This window comes from Antechinus flavipes, chromosome 5 (genome assembly GCF_016432865.1).
Source record: "Antechinus flavipes isolate AdamAnt ecotype Samford, QLD, Australia chromosome 5, AdamAnt_v2, whole genome shotgun sequence".
NCBI classification, from domain to species: Eukaryota; Metazoa; Chordata; class Mammalia; order Dasyuromorphia; family Dasyuridae; genus Antechinus; species Antechinus flavipes.
Genome location: NC_067402.1, coordinates 163,704,766 through 163,723,235, shown reverse-complemented (window position 1 = coordinate 163,723,235; position 18,470 = coordinate 163,704,766). Strand labels below are relative to the sequence as shown.

Sequence of the window (18,470 nt, the reverse complement as noted above, 5' to 3'; positions counted from 1 at the left end):
ACACTATCCCTTCAAACTATCATCCATTTTTCCTTTTTTTTGGTCTGGACCCAAAATGTTATTGTGTATGGAACTGCCAATGAAAGAACCCTAAAAGCACATATCAGCAACTCTTGCAATTTGAATTTTAGAACATTGGGCCAGACACTAAGAGGTGAAATGACTTATCTAGACTCTCATTACTGGTCCAGAAGTAGTACTTTAATCTAGATGTTCCTGACTCTAAGACTAACCCTCTATCCAAATACCGTACTATTTGTATTAGCCCTATCACTTTACTCCCTTACACAATCAATTTCCTAGAAAAAGACAGGTAAGTCCTCCATTCTGGATGACTTCTCTAAAGTATTTTACACTATTGACTACCTCTTGGATACTTTTCTTCCTCAGCTTTCAAGATACTGCTCTCATCTGATTGTTCTCCTACTTATCTGAACCTATTGCTCAATTTCCTTTTCTATGCTGTCCTTCTAATCATGAGTGTCCCTTCAAAGCTTTTTGTGGGCCTCCTTCTTGCTTCCTTCATTCTCTTTTGGTGATCCTTAACTTCTATCATTTCAATTATCATCTAGAGAAATATTCCCAAATTTATATACCTAGCATTAATTGTATTTCTAAAATCTAATCCTAAATGTCATCTTTGCCCAGACTTCTCAAACATAGCTCAAAGTTAACATGCTTAAAATTCATCTTTCCATCTAAATCCGTCCTTCCAAACATCCTTATTTCTATTTAAGGGAACAATCATCCTTCCAGCTACTCCAGCTAACAACCTTGGAGTTATTTTTAGCTCCTAGCATGGTGCCTGATACATAGTAAGTACTAAATAATTTTCTGTTGATTCATTCTTTAAATGATTCTTGACTCCTCTCCCATAATTAGTCTCTCCTGTCTAATCACACCACTATCTGCCTGTTTTAAATGCTCCTCAATCCCCCTCACACATCTCTACTCAGGATTATGGCAGTAACCTTTCAGAACATTCTTCACCCATCCACCAGAGCATCTTCCTAAAGCACATGTCAGTTCTCTGCTCTAGCATCTTCAATTATTTTCTCTTGCCTCTATAATTAAATTCATCAGCTTAGCCTTTAAAGCTCTGCAGAATCTTTATTTTTCTTAAAATAATGGCTTTTTATTTTCAAAATATATGTAAAGATAGTTCTCAACGTTCACCCTTGCAAAAACCTTATGTTCCAAATTTTTTCTCCCTCTTTTCCCCACCTCCTTCCCTAGTAATCCAATATGTTAAACATGTGCAATTCTTCTATACATATTCCCATAATTATCATGTGCAGAATATTTAAAGTTCTGTTTCATCTTAACTTTACAACTTATTTCCTACTATTCCACTATACACACTGTGGGCTCTGGCCTATCTGGCCTTTTTCTGTGCCTTGACTTGGTGTTCCTCCTCCTGCTTCTTGCTTTTTCATAGGTTATCCAATGTAACTAAAATGTATTCCCTCTTCCTCCTTCTTAAATCTTTAGCTTTTTCAAGGTTCTTTTTAGGAATTACCTCCTTCAGAAAACCTTTCCTGACCCACTCAAACCTCTCTACCCTCTGACTAAGATGTTGGTGTTCTTTCCCTTCTCAAATAAATTTGCATTTATTTACTGGTTTTTATATTGAATCCTCTAATAGAATGTTGTTCTTTGAGGGCAGATAACTGCAGCAGGAGTTGTTTTGTATCTTCAGTGCCTGGCATATTATCTTCCCCATGGTTAATAAATGAATTCAATATAGCCAAAAAAAAAAAGTTTCTAAAAAATGGCCATGAAACAACCAAAAGAGATATCACAAAGTACATGAATTTTACTTTTTAGAGAGATCCTTGTTCCCTTCCTCAATTCTCTTTTCTCTTTATGCAATTCTAATTAGTTGTACTATCCAGTATCTAGATCCTCAGAAATGGGGAAAGAGCTTGTTTCAAGCTGCAGTGAGAAGCTGTGTCTTACAGGTTGATAAAGAGAAGAGACAGAAAGGGACACAGAGACAGACACAAAGAGACATCTACACACATAGAGACACATAATACACAGAGAGAAAAACAATTCAAAAAGCGTTGCTGTAATAGAAAGAGCACCAACTTAGGCAAAAGTTGAGCTGTGTTTATTTTTTATTGCCTGCTTCTGGGATCTTGTTGGGCAAGTAAATTACTGGTCTTTTCAGGGCCTTAATTCCTTTGTAAAGTGAGGAATAAGGACTAAATGGCTCAGAAGCTTCCATCTAGCTATATATCTAAAATGCCAAACTCAAGAATCTGAGACCACTTAAGAATGGGAACAATAGTCCTTCACAACCATTGAGGGCATTATTTGCAATGACGTTTGTAATGAGCCAACAAAAGATGAGCAGTGATGTCCAGTCCAACCTCTTTAAAAAGTGGATAATATTTTATAAAGATTTCCATTAAAAATGATTAAAATAAGTATTGGTGATTAAATAAGTACTCAGCAATCCAAGAAACTTGTCAAGAAAGAGCTTGGCAGTTCCAATTAACTGAGATTTTTCTGTGGTCCTATTGCACTATATAATAAGGACCGCAGCTAACTTTTCAGGGTCACACAAGCAATAGCGTATCATTTTGGAAACGGATGCATGTTTGTGGACATGATGAATTGATGGGAAGCTCTTTCCCCTGCAGATTTTATTTGGAGCCAAGAAGAGCCACAAAATATGGGTCCCTGGCTTTTTATCTCCCCAAGATTTGAAAAACAATTAGCCTGCAAGGTAAGGCCTTTGAATTTTGCTTTTTTTTTGCTCTGTATTTCTAGAGTATTTAGAAATAAATTTAATCATTGCACACCATTTAAACTGTTTCTTAATATGTATATTTACAAATTCCAAGAAGCAAACTGGCATTAAAGATAGCTGACCTTGGAGTTAGAAAGATCTGGCTAGAACTCCTATTCCTGACACATTCTGGCCTGTGTGGTGCTAAACAAAGTATTTATCTTTCAGTGCTTCTGGCAGTTCTCCCAAGTTGCAGAGCAGGGGCCAGTCTGTGGTGGTGTTGGGAGTTTTCTCCCTAGAAATTCCCTTTGCCAACAAAATCACAGGGCTGATCCTCCAAAAAAATTTCACACAGGCTAATCCTTCTTTCAAACTAGAGGACTATAGAGTCATTTATCAAGCTATTTATGTGTATATATTGGCAACGTGTCAGTAAAATCTCTGCTGCCTCTATTGTGTGATTGGTCAGGATTTCTTGACCCAGAAATAGGGTTCCTGAGCACTATGGGAGCAAGGTGATCTAGATGAACTGAATGACAGAATCTATATTATAAACTGTGCTTAACTTCTATAGTTTAACAGCAGGGAAATGGGGAAACCAACAACATTTACTCCTCAAGGGCTGGTTTTAAGATTAGTACATGTCTAAGACCAAACTGCCTGCCTATCTATCTATCTATCTATCCGTCCATCTGTCTATCTATTCTGAGGGAAATTAGAAATTTAAAAAATTATGTTCTTCATTCTGTTCTGATAAATTATTACTATATAATTATAGCATAGTATATACTATATTTGCAAATATAGTATATACTACATATGTGGTATAGTATATATATAGTATGGTAATTATAGAATAATTATAACTAATACTAATTATTAAAGGGTTTCTAGCTTGGTAGGTACACATGTATTTTTAAGTGAAATTTATTTTTCGGTGAAGCAATTGGGATCAAGTGACTTGTCCAGGTTCACACAGGTAGGAAGTGTTAAGTATCTTAGGCCAGATTTGAACTCAGGTCCTTCTGATTCTAGGGCTAGTGCTCTATCCCTTGTATCATTTAACTGCCCCGAAGTGAAATTTAAAGAGAACCAAACTTAAATCAGACTCAAAACATATACACACACAAAGTATATATATATGTGTGTGTGTGTGTGTGTGTGTGTGTATCCAGATTTGAACTTAGATATTAATACATACACACGCAAATACCTGTACATACACACACACTCACATGCACACACAGATACATAGATGGGTAGATGCCCATACATCTAGTAGCTAAGTGGCACAGGGGAGGGAGTGTTGGGCCTGGAGTCAGAGAGACCTGAGAGTTAAAATCCATCATCAGACATCTATTAGCTATGTGAACTTGGATAAATCACGTATCTTCTGTTGGTCACAGGTTCCGCATTGTAAAATGAGCATTAGTAATAGCATGAACCCTCAGCACTGTTGTGAAGATGCTTGGCACAGTACCTGGCACATAGTAAGCACTATATAAATGTTAGCTATTGTTGTTATTATGATTATTATGTAATGTGAATGAATGAGTACAATTTAAGGATAAACAAGTGAGAACAAGTAGAATAAGAATATTGACTCAGACCAATATTCAGGACCTGGATTCAAATCCTGCCTATGACTCTTCTCCTTTGGGTGCCTTTGGGTTTGCCACTAATCCTTGGATTTCAGAAATGAAGGGCCTGGACATAAGTGGCCTGTGAGGTCCCTTCTAGCCTGTGCTAGTATTAATGACATTGATCTAAAATAAAACAAATCAATCTAAAATATACTTTTTTCCCCACTCTAATCACAGCTCCGTCTGGTGAGCCGGCCTCCTTTACCAGCACCAGCTGTAGGAATTGGAACAATACACCTGCAGCAGCAGGAAGAAATCCTCACCAAGACCTTTGCTTGAGGCCTTTTTCCGAAGAAATGCGACTTCCTTTTAGAAACTGCCTTAAAAAGAAGGGTCTCTTTTTCCTAATTCAAGTTCCAGCTTCCAGACTGTCATTTTCTCACAAGTGGGACCTTACAAGGGCAGATGATTGTCAACAGAGAAAACAGGATGGATATGTTTGCATGTGAATTTTTTTTTGAGTACTTAATTTGTTTACAGTGAGTATCTATTTTGGTTTGGGATATACTCAAGCAAAGTTGAGAATCAAGACCTTCTCTCCCCGATTGTCCCCCAAACTACTTTTATCCTAATTTTCTGAGCATGAATGTGCATAGGATCTGTGATTTCATCAGTATTCCAGTATGTGACTTAATAGAGAAATCCTGGGGAGTTACTTGAGATATATAGGATATCCTCAAAGTTTAAGTGCAATTTTAAGCTTTAAGACCTTAAACTATTAATTTTTTAATAACTTAAAATGGCACCAAATCTTTTGGGACACATGACTAGAAATTTATATTCTGGTTAAGTGACCTGATCAAAACCATAGCCAGTAAGCTTTAGAGACAGCATTTGAAATCCAGTGTACCTGATAGCAAGGCTAACACACTGTCCTTTACACCAAGCTGCCTCTACAGTTTTCTAGATATTACAAACAAAATATTTTTGTGCTTGAGTCATAGTTATATATTATCTGGATTCTCCATTTCACTTGTTTATTGTAGGCCTAGCTAGGTTTCATTGCTTTTTGCCTTTTTTTTTTCTTCCCATAATCCTTCTGACAACTACCAATAGCTTTGGACTCCAGTATGCCGTAGAATCTGGGATGTTTCTGTTAAAGCTATTTTAAAAAATGTTTCATACAAGTGCTTCAGAAAAGCTGGGTTGGTCCTAATTTACATTCTTAAAGATTGGGGTGCTTTATTTGTCCAGTTATAGTTATCCTTTTAAATTAAAGGGTTTGTGATATGTAAACTACAATAATATTGCTTTTCAGATGGATGATTTAGGTGCTTTGAAGTAAATGACCTGTAGCCTCTTATCAGAGCATTTCTCTTTCAGATTGCTTTTATAAAGAATAACTGTAATATTTGGAGAACTATTAAGAGGGTATCAGTGCTCTGACTAAATTATCTTTAGGAGCCGTTCATGAAGGAATAGTGGCTATTTGGATAGGGTGTTTTAGAAGTACTATATTCTTTGATAGAGGAAGCTTCGGGATCCACGACTCTCAGGGACTATTAGAAGTCATTGTCCTCTGAAGAATTCTGAAATGATATGTTGTACTAGAGGATTAACTAAGGTTCAGTCCAATGCTGCTGAACCAATTACAAACCCATTTCATAATAGAAGTTTTCACTGCTCCTGAATACCTGTACTTTCATTACTGTTAACCAGGCACCCCAGAGGTATTAGAAAGATGAAATGAACCTATTCCATACATCCTTTTTTTTCTTACTTTTTGGCACATAATAGGTATAGGTAAATTATGCTTAGATTTTCCTGCTTTGGCTACAGGTTTATCATTAACTATTATTTGCAACATCCAATAAGTGTATGTATTGATCTAATATATAATCTTATATACAATTGTAGTACAGATTTCCTTTTTTTCATTTACTCCTTAATGTTCCTTCTCTGTGTAAAGACATAATTGTGCCAGTTATAAATTGCTAAAATTTCAAAGGTCATTGTAAGGTGAGACTTGTTATTACTGAGCTCCAATTTTAACTGGAGAAAATTAGAGCTATAACACCATCTAATCTTGTCAAACCTCTGCAGTTTTTGAGCAAAATGGAATGCTTATTTAACCTATAAATATGATCAAATTAAGCCACTTTAATTAAGCAGCTTTCCCAATTTTCAGTTTTATAAATTAATCAATCCCTCTTCATTTCAGTCCTCTATAAGTTCAACTGTGAAACATAAAAACTCACTTTTTCTTTTGTCATCTTGACCTTGCTCGTTTCCAGTTATATTTTGGATATCCATGCAAGAAAGAAATGTCTAAAGAGTTTCAAATAAAATAGATTTCTTTTTAATTAAGCATTTATTTCATTTTCCTTCTAGGTATGTGAAGAATTTTAAGATAATTCTAAAATGCTTAAAATAAGCTATCTCATGCATTCCTTATTGTATCTATGTATGTGTTGAAGGAAAATTCAAATTTGTCAAAAAGCATTAAAATTGGTTTACAGTTAGCCTCTTGAGGTTTGGGGAAAAAATCATAAAAGAACTGTTTGAATTGCAAAATTTAATCATGTAAAGTTGTTTACTAAAACCATTTTGTTCAGTGAATAAAAAAAAAATCTTGAGTTCACAACTGTGAGAATTCTTAAGTTTGAATGAAATTACATCTTTTACTTAAGATGTTGACCTTGTTTTCAGTCACAACAAGGATACCTAAAAATCTCTCATGAATATTTTTAGACTAACTATATTTTATTATTTTTTCAATTACATGTAAAAACAATTTTTAGCATTTGGTTTTTTAAAATTTTGAATCCTAAATTTCCTCACCCCTTTTCTTCCTTGAGAAGGGCAGGCAATTTGATAAACATTAAATGTAAAGTAATGCAAAACATATTTCTATATGTTTTCATGCCATGGGAAAAAAATCAGACCAAAAAACCCTCCCAGAAAAGTAAAGTTTTAAAAGTATGCTCTACTCTATATTCAGACTCCATCAGTTCTTTCTCTGGGATGGCATCATAAATATTTGTGTAAGGACTTCTAAAATTTTTAAAATAATGAGCACAATCATCTCCTAAATATTCCCTAAGCTATCTGGAACCATTTGCTTTTTTGTCTTTTCTTTGCTCCCCAATATAATCCTCAATTATATAAGAACATCTCTTTTTCAAGGTACTTTGCATTTGATAGCAAATTAAGTCTTTTTAAATCTATTTTTCTGTTATCGACCAGTAATATTATTTTAGGTTTTAGCCCATTTCCATAAATATTGTTAGTGATGATTAGGATGTGTATTGATGGGAAATTTGAAGTTCTTATAATTCCCTTTTCAATAATGAAATACTTTAGATAAATAGCTTTCAGAGATATGGTGAAATGTATGCCTTTAGCTAAATTAAACAGATCTAGCTGGGGATCTTCTTAGTAGCTTTATAAAGCTATTTCAAGTCATCAGCTGCTATTTTCATTAAACATCTACTCTGTTCTGAGGGTTGTGCTTGGTATTCTTAAATCCAATGAAAAAATAATGCTAAAGTGCCTATTATACTTGAAAGAAATGTTCAGATCTAAAATGTGTGGGTTGTTTAGAGTGGACTAGTACCTTTGTTGTGAGGGCTGAGTTCAACCTTTTTTTAGGTTTAATTCATCTATTTTTGTGTCCACCTATTATCCAACTCTCACTTGTGACTCAAAGAAACTATAGAATTCCTATTGACCACACCCCAGTAAAACTATCTGAGAAAGTAACTTAATGACTTTAAACCTTTCAATGAGTTAAATCAATGTCTACTCCAAACAAAGTGAAGACTTCCCTGGTGGAACTGGACAGATGAGAATCATTTATTTGTTCCAATGGCCATGAAGATGGCTAAAACAGGTGTTGAGTAGTACTTAAGAGCTTGGTCAGACAGCAAAGATACCAAGATCATTCACTGCATTCTGGGCCATTGCCAGTGACCTTGACTTATATTCTGCCATTGGACATCAATGACTCGGGAAGAAAGAATAAGGCTGACAACTGTGCAACTCTACCTTACTTAAATCCAATAAATCCACTCGCAAGACATCATCCATCATTGGGATATTTATTCCAATATCATGATGTCATTGGTCCTCTTTGAAAATGAAGAATAAACAAGAACAGTTTTTTCGGTGTTGTTCTAGTTGAAATGAATATGATTCAGTTGGTTTGCTGAAGACAAACCAAATAATTTTGTATGGTGATTGGTGATTCACAAAAAAGAATTCAGTGTTTTAGAATCTGTCTGCAGCTTCGAGTCTAGGCTACTTTCCCAAGGTATTGAGAATATGATTCAGGGGAAAAAAAAACAAAAAAACAAAAAACTTTATTAACCTTGTGCTTCTCTATGTTGTTCTGTTCTGTCTGATACTTCTCTCTCATCAAAGTAACAGGACTCAAGTTGGGGTTACTAGCAAAGAGTGAAGGCTCCTCTTCACAGGAGTTTCTCCCGTGCAGTCATAGTCTGGGAGCTATGCTGTCTGAGAAAAGGGCTCTTTTTCTTTATTTTTTTAATTTTTTTAAGAATAGATTCTTATTTTCAAAATCTATGCAAAGATAGGTTTCAACATTTATTCTTGCAAAAATCTGTTCCAAATTTTTCTCTCTCCCTTTCCACTGCCTCACTCCCCCACAAAACAAGTAATTCAATATAGGTTAAACATGTACACTTTTTTTGTTTTGTTTATCATGCTGCATAAGAAAAATCAGATCAAAAAGGTAAAAAATAAGAAAAATAAAGCGAGCAAACAATAATAAAAAAGGTGAAAATACTATGTTGTGATTCATATTCAGTTCCCACAAGTCTCTTTCTGGATCAGATGGCTCTCTCCATCACAAGTCAGTTGGAACTGGCCTGAATCACCTCATTGTTGAAAATATCCAAGATGATTGGAGTTGATCATAACATAATCTTGTTGCTGTGTACAATGTTTTTTTGGTTCTACTCTACTCAGCATCAGTTCATGTAAGTCCTTCCAGGCCTTTCTGAAATCATCCTGCTGATTGTTTCTTATAGAACAATAATATTCCATTACACTCATGTATCATAATTTATTCAGCCGTTCCCTAATCGAGGGGCATCAGTTTCCAGTTCCTTGTCCTTACAAAAAGGGCTGCTACAAACATTTTAGCAAATGTGGGTCCTTTTTCTTTTTTATGATCTCTTTGAGATACAGACCCAGTAGAGAAACCTCTAGACACCACTGTATCAATGGATATGCACAATTTCATAGGACTCTTCTTTTCTCCTGGAACTTGGTCTGATTAATTCAACACACATATAACTGTCTCTTGTGTGTACAACCTGAAAGAGTCTGGAAGATCTAGATACACATTCAGCCTCAGATAAATGACTAGTCATTTGTGATCCTGGACAAATTACTTAACTTCTTTGACCCCTCAGTTTCCCCATGAAGATAACTGCACCAACCAACTACACTCAGCAAAAGAACACTGGGAAATGAGTGTGGATCACAACATAGCATTTACACTCTTTCTGTTATTGTTTGCTTGCATTTTTGTTTTTCTTCCCAGGTTATTTTTACCTTCTTTCTAAATCCTATTTTTCTTGTATAGCAAGACTACTGTATAAATATGTATACATGTATTATATTCAACATATACTTTAACATATTTAACATGTATGGGACTACCTGCTATCTGGGGATGGGGTGGAAGGAAGGAGGGGAAAAGTTGGAACAGAAGTTTTTTCAAGGGTCAATGTTGAAAAATTATCCATGCATATGTTTTGTTAATAAAAAGCTATAATAAAAAAAGAATATAAAAAGCTTTAACAAAGAAAAAAAATTTAAAAATATAAAATAAAGTTATATGCAATGACTATGGATATTCATCAAAAAAAGATAACTTATCTCATACAGATATTAGGAAGATGAAATAAGATCATATATGCAAAGCACTTTGCAAATCTTAAATTCTTATGTAAATGTGAGCTATTATTTATAATAAAATTTTGATAGGACAAAGTCTCTATGAACCTTATAATCAGTAGAAGAATGTGAAACATCATTTTGGTACAAAATAATATATAACATGTACAATAGAATGGTGTCAGCAAAATGCTATTTGAGGTTCAAGGTGATCTGGAAGTTTCCTGAAGAAAGTGGTAATTAGAATAGGTTTTAAGGGATAAATAGGAATTGTACAGGAAGAGGATCTCATAGCCAGCAGTGGCTTATAGCATTAAAGGATGGCAAGGAGCCATCCTATAGGGAAAAATTGGATCCAGGTCTGACCATGCCATCTTTCTATTAATAAACTCTAGTCATCTATTATTTTCAGAATCAAAATAAAATCCTCTGACATATAAAAAATTTATAAAAAGTCAAGTCTTTTATAACATGTCCCTTCTACCTTTACACTTTTTTTCATATCTTGCCTAACTAAAATCCAGCCCCTTAATACATACTATGCAATCTAGTGATACTGCCTCCTTGCACAAGAAAATCTATTACCCTACTTTAAGCATTTTCACAGGCTGGCCTCCACACTTGAAATTCTCTTCGTCCTCCTTTCTTCTTCCTGGCCTTCAAGTATCAACAAAAATTCCATCTTCTACAAGAATCCTTTCCCAGTGCCACTTAATTCCAATGCCTGAAATCATTATTATTTCTGTATCATATTTGTTGAACATAGTTGTTTGAATTTATCTCTCCCTCCCCTCCCCAATGAGATTATGGACTCCTGGAGTCTCTTTTTGTATCTCTGGTTCGCTCTTAGGATAGTGTTCATTCCCTTCTTTTGTCTTTTTGTCCACATAGAGTAATTATACCTATTATATCCTTCAGATGCTCTAAAAAAGCATCTTTTCTCTTTTGCATCTATGAACCCTCCCAAGATGTCTTTGGATTTACTGTCTAGATTTCTTTCTTAAAGACCAGGCCTTAAGCCAAAATCAATCTGATTCTAATTGGCTACCAGTAGATCCTAGGTCAAGCCCCATTTGGTCATTTTTGCTTTGGCCAGACACCTTAAGGGTCTTCCCCATCTAGATTCATTTATTCATTTAGATTTTTTTTTTTTTGAATAGATGAAAGAGGAAATTTTTTGCCTTAATTGCTACCTAGCCTTAATCACTTAAAGGGTGCAGCCTTAATCATAAAAGGCTTTTTAAGACCTTAAATTTAAAAGGCCAAGGTTTCCCCCTTCATTCAGAGTCATCTCCAGTCGTCCTGATCTATATCTGGCCACCGAACCCAGATGGCTCTGAACGGAAAGTGAGACAGGTGACCTTGGACAGCCCTCCCTCACTTAAATACAATTCACTTGCTTGTCAGGGCATCACCTTCTCGATGTCATGGTCCTCTTCCAGAAGGAAGGACAAACAACAACAGTAGCAAGGCGAATAGCAGCCACTTCATACGTGCTTAATGGCTTACAGGAATGGTGGGTACCAGTATGAGGATTATCATTCCCTTGCAAGGGCTTTGTAGGGAGACCCCCATAAACAGCTCAAGAAGATGAACAACAAATAGCCAGGCAAAACATTTGTAAAAGGATGACTTTGCCAAAACTCTGCCTTTTTTATCACGAAAAACTCTATGTCTGTGCCCCCATTCCCTGAAGCGGATTCTACCCGGCGGCACCCTGGGTCAGTACTGGGATAGGGGGAAAGTCAGAGAACCATCCAGGGATGCAGCCCTTTTTTAGTTCTCTTGAAAGGTTAAATTCTGATTCCAAAATCCCCGGGGTATTTTTTTTTTTTTTTTTTTTGGCCTTTAGAAAAAGAGAACTTTTCAGACACTTTTAAAACGTAGAAAAATCCAATGTCAGTATTTAACCTCTGACCCTTTGCGGGAGGCAGGAGCGGGGTGGCGAGGGAGGGGAGGGGGGGTGGAGGTAAGAGTTCAGGCCCTTCCTTGGTGAAGAAGTCAGTCCCACAGTTGCCTGGTCATTACGATGTCAATAAGCGAGCCCGTGTATTTACGACTCTTCTACGATGGTCGCTGCGGCATTTTAAGATCTAATGAAAAAGAGCCGGACGTGCGCGGCCTCCATTTGGCAGGAGAAGATATCGGATCTGAAGAAGTGGGAGGAGGGGCGCGAGAGGAGAGTTGATCTGAAAACTCTTCTAATTACCGACTGTGACCATGGCAATCAGAGAGACAACAGGAGCTGCAGCGCTGGCGGCCGCAGCGACCCCCGGAGCCAATCCCAGCCTACCCCTTTAAAAATGGGCGGGTCCGGGGGTGGAGGGAGGTAAGGCCCGTCATGTGACGAAATGCAGCCTATCGGTTGCGGGGGGGTGCGGCGAGTGGGTGGAGCCGGCGCGGGTCTCGGCCGGTCGGAGCGAGTCAAGATCTGAGGCCGAAGCTGCGGGACCAGCGGGGGAAGAAGGCAGCGCCGTAAGGCCGCTGCTCTCCGCTGGGTGCTCCCAGGCGCCACCATGGGCAGTAAGTACGGGCCCCTTGGGAGGGCCTCCTTGCAGCGAAGTCCGCAACTCAAAGGTGTCCGGGCCGGGAATGGAGGGTCCTGCGCCCGACGGGACACGGTCGCCCGACCCCGGCCCCACGCCGGCCGCCAGGTTCTCCTGAGCTTGCGGTAGCTATGGGCCGGGACGAACTGGGGAGGCGTGGCGGGCGGTGCCAGCGGCGCAGGATACCTCTCCAGGGCCGCGGCCGTGCCCGCTCCCTCCGGGAATTAGGGTGGCGGATGGCAGGGGCTTGGGAAAGGGGCCCTCGTCCGAGGTCGGCAGCCGAGAGGCCCAGACCTGGAGGGGCCAACCTGGGAAGCACGGAGGGGCGGCGGTGACCTCGGGCTGGAGGGCAGGATGGCAGCCACTAGCCGGGGGAGGGCCCTATGGCACTGACACTGTGATTGGGGCGAGAGGCCCCAGCTGGGGCTCAGGTACCAAGAAAAGGAAACCTGGTAGGAGCCTCCTGTCTCTGACTATTTCTTGCGGCTCCTTAGCAGCAGGTCACTCAGTTGGTACATTAGTGGGTAAAAAGCTCCCCTAGTTATTTATGATGTCCTAAGGCTACTGATAATCAGACTTGGGGAAAGAAGCACAACGAAGTTATTTCTAAAGTGACAGTATTTACTTAATGTTGCCATAATGTTTAATAAGTTCCTTGAGTTCAGGTACTATGTTTTATATATCTTTTTGCCTCCCATAGAACCAAAAGCACCACAAACACTAAATATCTGACATATGAGTGATTGAATGATATATCCACCGCAAACTTTACCAGTTTTTCCGTATAAGTTTCAAAGTAAACTATGTAAGGACGACAGAAGAAGGACATTCCTTTAAATATGTGACAGTAGAGAGAATGTGCATTTATGCTTTACAGAGATACACACAAATGCTAAATAATGTGGATATGTGAAAAGGAAAAAGTATGGGCATATGGAGTGGTTTCCTGAACAGATTCTCAATTTTTTTTTTCAGTGTAAAAGAAAACTTTAAAAAAAATTTATCGTGGTTCACATTTATATGCTAGCCCAAAATGATACCTAGGTAACAAACATTTTCTTCTCTGAGACTTTACTGTGTCCTCCACCAATGAGTTAAGTGGTATAAAATTTGAAGATTGGGCTTGTAAAATTATGTGAAAAAACTATTGACCAATCATATTTAATTCCTAATTACAGAATATGGTTTTATGGCAAATACAAAATAAGCTAAGGAATGTGTTGAGAGTACACGTTCCAAAGCAGAGAGGGGAAATTATACTTATTACTTAAGGTTTTATATATTTCTGTACATTTTAGAATTGTATAACTGTAACAGAGATTGAGCATTCCCCCTCTTTAGTTTAAGCATACTTAGAAAATTTTGCTTCATTTATCCTTAGATAACTTAAAAATATATAGAGAAAAGAAAATTCTAGAACTCCCCAGTTTTAGAGTCCTTGGAATGTCAGCCCTTCTAGTAAATTGTACAGATAAATTCTTAAATTCATTGATAGCTTCTTCTACATTATGTTCCCTTCTATGTTATCCCATCTTTATCACTGAGGCTTCCTTTGTTACAAAGAAACAAGCAAAATTAGCAATATCTATCTATCTATCTATCTATCTATCTATCTACTCTAATTCATCTGTATGTCTGTGAGTCTCCTGAATATATGTAATAGGGGAATCCCCGGGGAATTGATAAGTAGGGAGAAGAGTGCCTAGATCAGAGCCCTGGGCTATACCTATACAAAAAGAGTGAGTTAGGGATAATAATTCAATTTTTAAAAAGCAGCCAAAGGAGAAGTTCTGTGAAAAAACATAGTTACAAAAGTCATAGACAAGAGAATATTCAAGATAGTGGTCAGAAGAATCAAATGCTGCAGTGAAGTCTAAAAGATTAGGGAATGAGAAAACCCATCATATTTGTCAACTAACCTGGGAGAAAGTGTTGTGGTTCAACAGCTTTTTCTAGGAATTTATAAGAGACAGAAGAGGTAGGATGTTAGCTTAGTTGAGAGAATGATGAGTTGAAAGTTAAGTGGAAGGAGGGAGGAGAGAGTGTGTGTGTGTGTGTGTGTGTGTGTGTGTGTGTAGAGGAGCACTCTGGATCACACACAGAGCACTCTGGGAGAGTCAGAAGCCCTCTCTCGGAGGCAAGAAAGATTCATTACAACTTTTACCTTGGTGCTGGCTGAAGGCAGAGGCAGAAGCAAAAGACAAAGCTGCAAGAGCTCTTAGAACCGGCATGCGGGTAGGCTTGGGTATAGGCATTTAAGGATATATATGGAGTTTTCAATTTTTAAAAAGTTACTTGATGAGAGGATGTTTACTACATGGTTGGCATTTTAAATTACCAGTAAACAATATAATAAACACATCTTTGATAAAGTTGGGATAAAAGGTTCCTTTGCTTGCTGGGATTAAGTGATGTCACAGACAGGGTTACTTTAATGTATTTTTATCCATTAGTTTAAGAAAAGTAATAAAATTACTTATTTCTTACACTTGCAAATTAAAAGAAACATTTTCATTCTGTTCCCACTGCTGTTATCTGATTGCTGCAAATATCTGGCATCACCTTTTGAAATATAAAATGTATTGCAATCACAAGTGTTTTGTAGATATTTTATGTATAGAGCACTGTATTAGGCCCTGGGAAAAGTATAGAATTTAGTTACTACGTAGCCTGTCTTTTCAAACTTCCTTTTAAGTAGGGGAATAGTTGAACTAAAGAAGAATTTTTTTAAAGCAGGCAGAAATAGTTTATGTGAAGGTCATTTGGGTAACAGAACAGTTCGACAAACATTTATTAAGTGCCTGCTTAGTACTAAGTAATAGAAATACAGAAAGAGATATGACAGGGTTCTCTTCTCAAAGACCTTTTATAATGGAAATACAAGTATCCCAATAACTATAATATAAAGGCAAGTGAGAGAAAATCTTATAAAATTTTACATGACCTTATAAACAAATATCCTTTGTCCTTCTTTCCTTTCACAACCAAACTCCTAGCAGAATTTTTAGAAAGGAGCTATCACCTGGGAAGGAAGGAAGGGACATCAGTAGCTAGCAATTTTGGCATGAGTGGGAAAGGAGTGGGAATTCTAATTCAGATCTGGAAGGAGCAAAGGTGAAGGAATGGAAGTAAGCACAGCAGGATAGTCCTTGCAAGTAAACTATAGAAAAGGGTATAACTTGAGATGTGACTGAACAGTACTTTGGAACCAAGTTGTGAAACACTTTGAAGAAGACTTTTAAGCAGGAGAGTACCATACACAGATTATTTTGGCAGCAGAGTAGAAGATGAATTGGAAAAAGGAAATCCTAGAATCTGGGAGATCAGTTAGAAACCTATTATAATTTAAGTGATGAGAGGAAGAGATCCTGAAAGATAGTGGTGTTTGTGAAATAATAGTAATAATAATAATAATTACTAGCATCTAGCACTTTAGGCTTTACAGAGTGCTATTATAGATATTTCATTTGATTCTCACAATGACCCTGGAAAATAGGTATAATACTAATAGATGAGAAAACTGAAGCAGGCAGACATTTAGTGAAATAATAATTATCTGAAGATGGATTTGAAGTCAAGTCTTCTTGACTCCAGGTCCGGTGCTTTAGCTACTTCTTAGCAGTAGTAGTTCCAAGAAAGGAGAGGAAACCACAGATGAGAGAGATGGTGGGACTAGAATAAGTATTGGCACTTGATTTATAGAAAAAAGAAAAGAGTTGGATGGTTCTGGGCATAATAGATGACATAAACAGATTTATGCAGAACAACATATATATATATATATATATATATTTTTATTTAATAATAACTTTGTATTGACAGAATCCATGCCAGATAATTTTTACACAGCATTATCCCTTGCAATCACTTATGTTTCGTTTTTTCCCCTTCCTCCTCCCCCCCCCCAAGATGGCAAGCAGTCCTATATATGTTAAATATGTAGCAGTATATCCTAGATACAATACATATTTGCAGAACCGAACAGTTCTCCCACTGCACAGGGAGAGTTGAATTCAGAAGGTAAAAATAACTCGGGAAGAAAATCAAAAATCAAATAAGAACAGCATATATTTTAATAAAATTCTAAAAATCTGCTTTACTGAACATCTTTTAGCCTTCTAATTTTCTGTTGAAAGAAAAGATATATCTAAACAAATACTTTCAAACTATATAAAATACTGTCTTTAAAAGTACTGACTTTAAATCTTTAGTTAGAGATTGAAACAAAAATATTTTAAAAGAATGGGGCATTATTAATAACTTTTAATAGCATTGGGGAAATGATTACTTGGAAGCTACTTAAACTTAGTTGTGTTGATAATTTCTCAACTGTCCTTATAGAAGTAATTAGCTAATATTTCTGATTCCTATTTATGAGTTATAGAAAAACTGCAAAATGCCATAAAGCTAAATTCTGGCTGTGGTGAAAGTTGAGTCCATTTCGTTAGCTAATGCTTATATTTGTAAGCAACAATAATACCTAAAAGTACTGTACAAAACCAATTTCATTTAATTATCTTTTCCCTAAGAATAGTCAAAATAAAATGCACACAGGGCCTTTAGTTTATAAATGGAAAAATCTTTGTCCAAGTTTAGGACTGTTTCATCAGATTTCATACCTCTATTTATTTGTTTGTCTTTAGTAAATTTATTTATTGTAATATACATCACTTCATAAATCATATTGGGAAAGAAAAATCAGAGCAAAAGGTTTTTGGGAGAGATTAAAGGATAAAATTTTAAAAAAGAGTAAAGATTGCATATGTTGATTTACATTCATTCTCCATAGTTCTTTTTTCTGGATGCAAATGGCATTTTCTGTCCAAATTCTATTGGAATTGTTTTGTATCACTGAATCACTGAGAACCACGTCTTTCATAGTTGATCATAACACATTCTTACTGTTATTGTGTACAATGTATTCCTGGTTCTGCTTGTTTTGCTCAGCATCAGTTCATGTAAATCTTTCCAGGCCTTTCTAAAATCAGCTTGTTCATCATTTTTTATAGAACAATAATATTCTCATTTTCCAGTTCTTTGCTACTAGAAAAAGAGCTGCTACAAACATTTTTGTACATATGGGTTCTTTCCCCTCCTTTAACATTTCCTTGGGACACAGACTCAGTAATGGCACTGACAATGTTCAAAGGGTATGCACAATTTTATAGTCCTTTTGGCATAGTTCCAGCTTGCTCTCCAGAATGGTTGGATCATTTCACAATTCCACTAACAATGCATTAGTGTCCCAGTTTTCCCCGCATCCCCTCCAACATTTATAATTATCTTTTCCTGTAATCTTAGCCAATCTGAGCTGTGAGGTAGTATCTCAGAGTTATTTTAATTTGCATTTCTCTATAATCAATAGTGATTTAGAGCATTTTTTCACATAACTATAGATAGCTTTAATTTTGTCATTTGAAAACTGTTCCTATCCTTTGACCATTTATCAAGTGAGGAATGACTTGTATTCTTAGAAATTTGACATAGTTCTTTATATATATTCAGAAATAAGACCTTTTTCAGAATCAGCTGTAAAGATTTTTTCCCTAGCTTTGCACTTCCCTTTTAATCTTGTTTCTATTGGTTTTGTTTAATGGTCAATTTAGTGTAATTAAAGCTGTCCATTTTGCCTTTCATAATATTATCTAGTTCTTCTTTGGTCATAAATTCCTCCCTTCT

The 18,470-nt window shown here is 36.6% G+C and overlaps 2 protein-coding genes across 2 annotated transcripts in view; both read left to right on the top strand.

Annotated features, from left to right (window-relative positions):
- DHTKD1 (dehydrogenase E1 and transketolase domain containing 1) overlaps positions 1 to 6,964 on the top strand; it is a 65,667-nt gene extending 58,703 nt beyond the window's left edge. The window contains exons 16-17 of the mRNA XM_051963031.1: positions 2,649 to 2,734; positions 4,558 to 6,964. Of these exons, the coding sequence (XP_051818991.1) occupies positions 2,649 to 2,734; positions 4,558 to 4,659 (188 nt within the window). The 3' untranslated portion in view covers positions 4,660 to 6,964. The remainder of the gene's footprint in view (positions 1 to 2,648; positions 2,735 to 4,557) is intronic.
- Positions 6,965 to 12,633: 5,669 nt separating this feature from the next.
- SEC61A2 (SEC61 translocon subunit alpha 2) overlaps positions 12,634 to 18,470 on the top strand; it is a 37,094-nt gene continuing 31,257 nt past the window's right edge. The window contains exon 1 of the mRNA XM_051961425.1: positions 12,634 to 12,768. Coding sequence (XP_051817385.1) covers positions 12,762 to 12,768 — 7 coding nt within the window. The 5' untranslated portion in view covers positions 12,634 to 12,761. The remainder of the gene's footprint in view (positions 12,769 to 18,470) is intronic.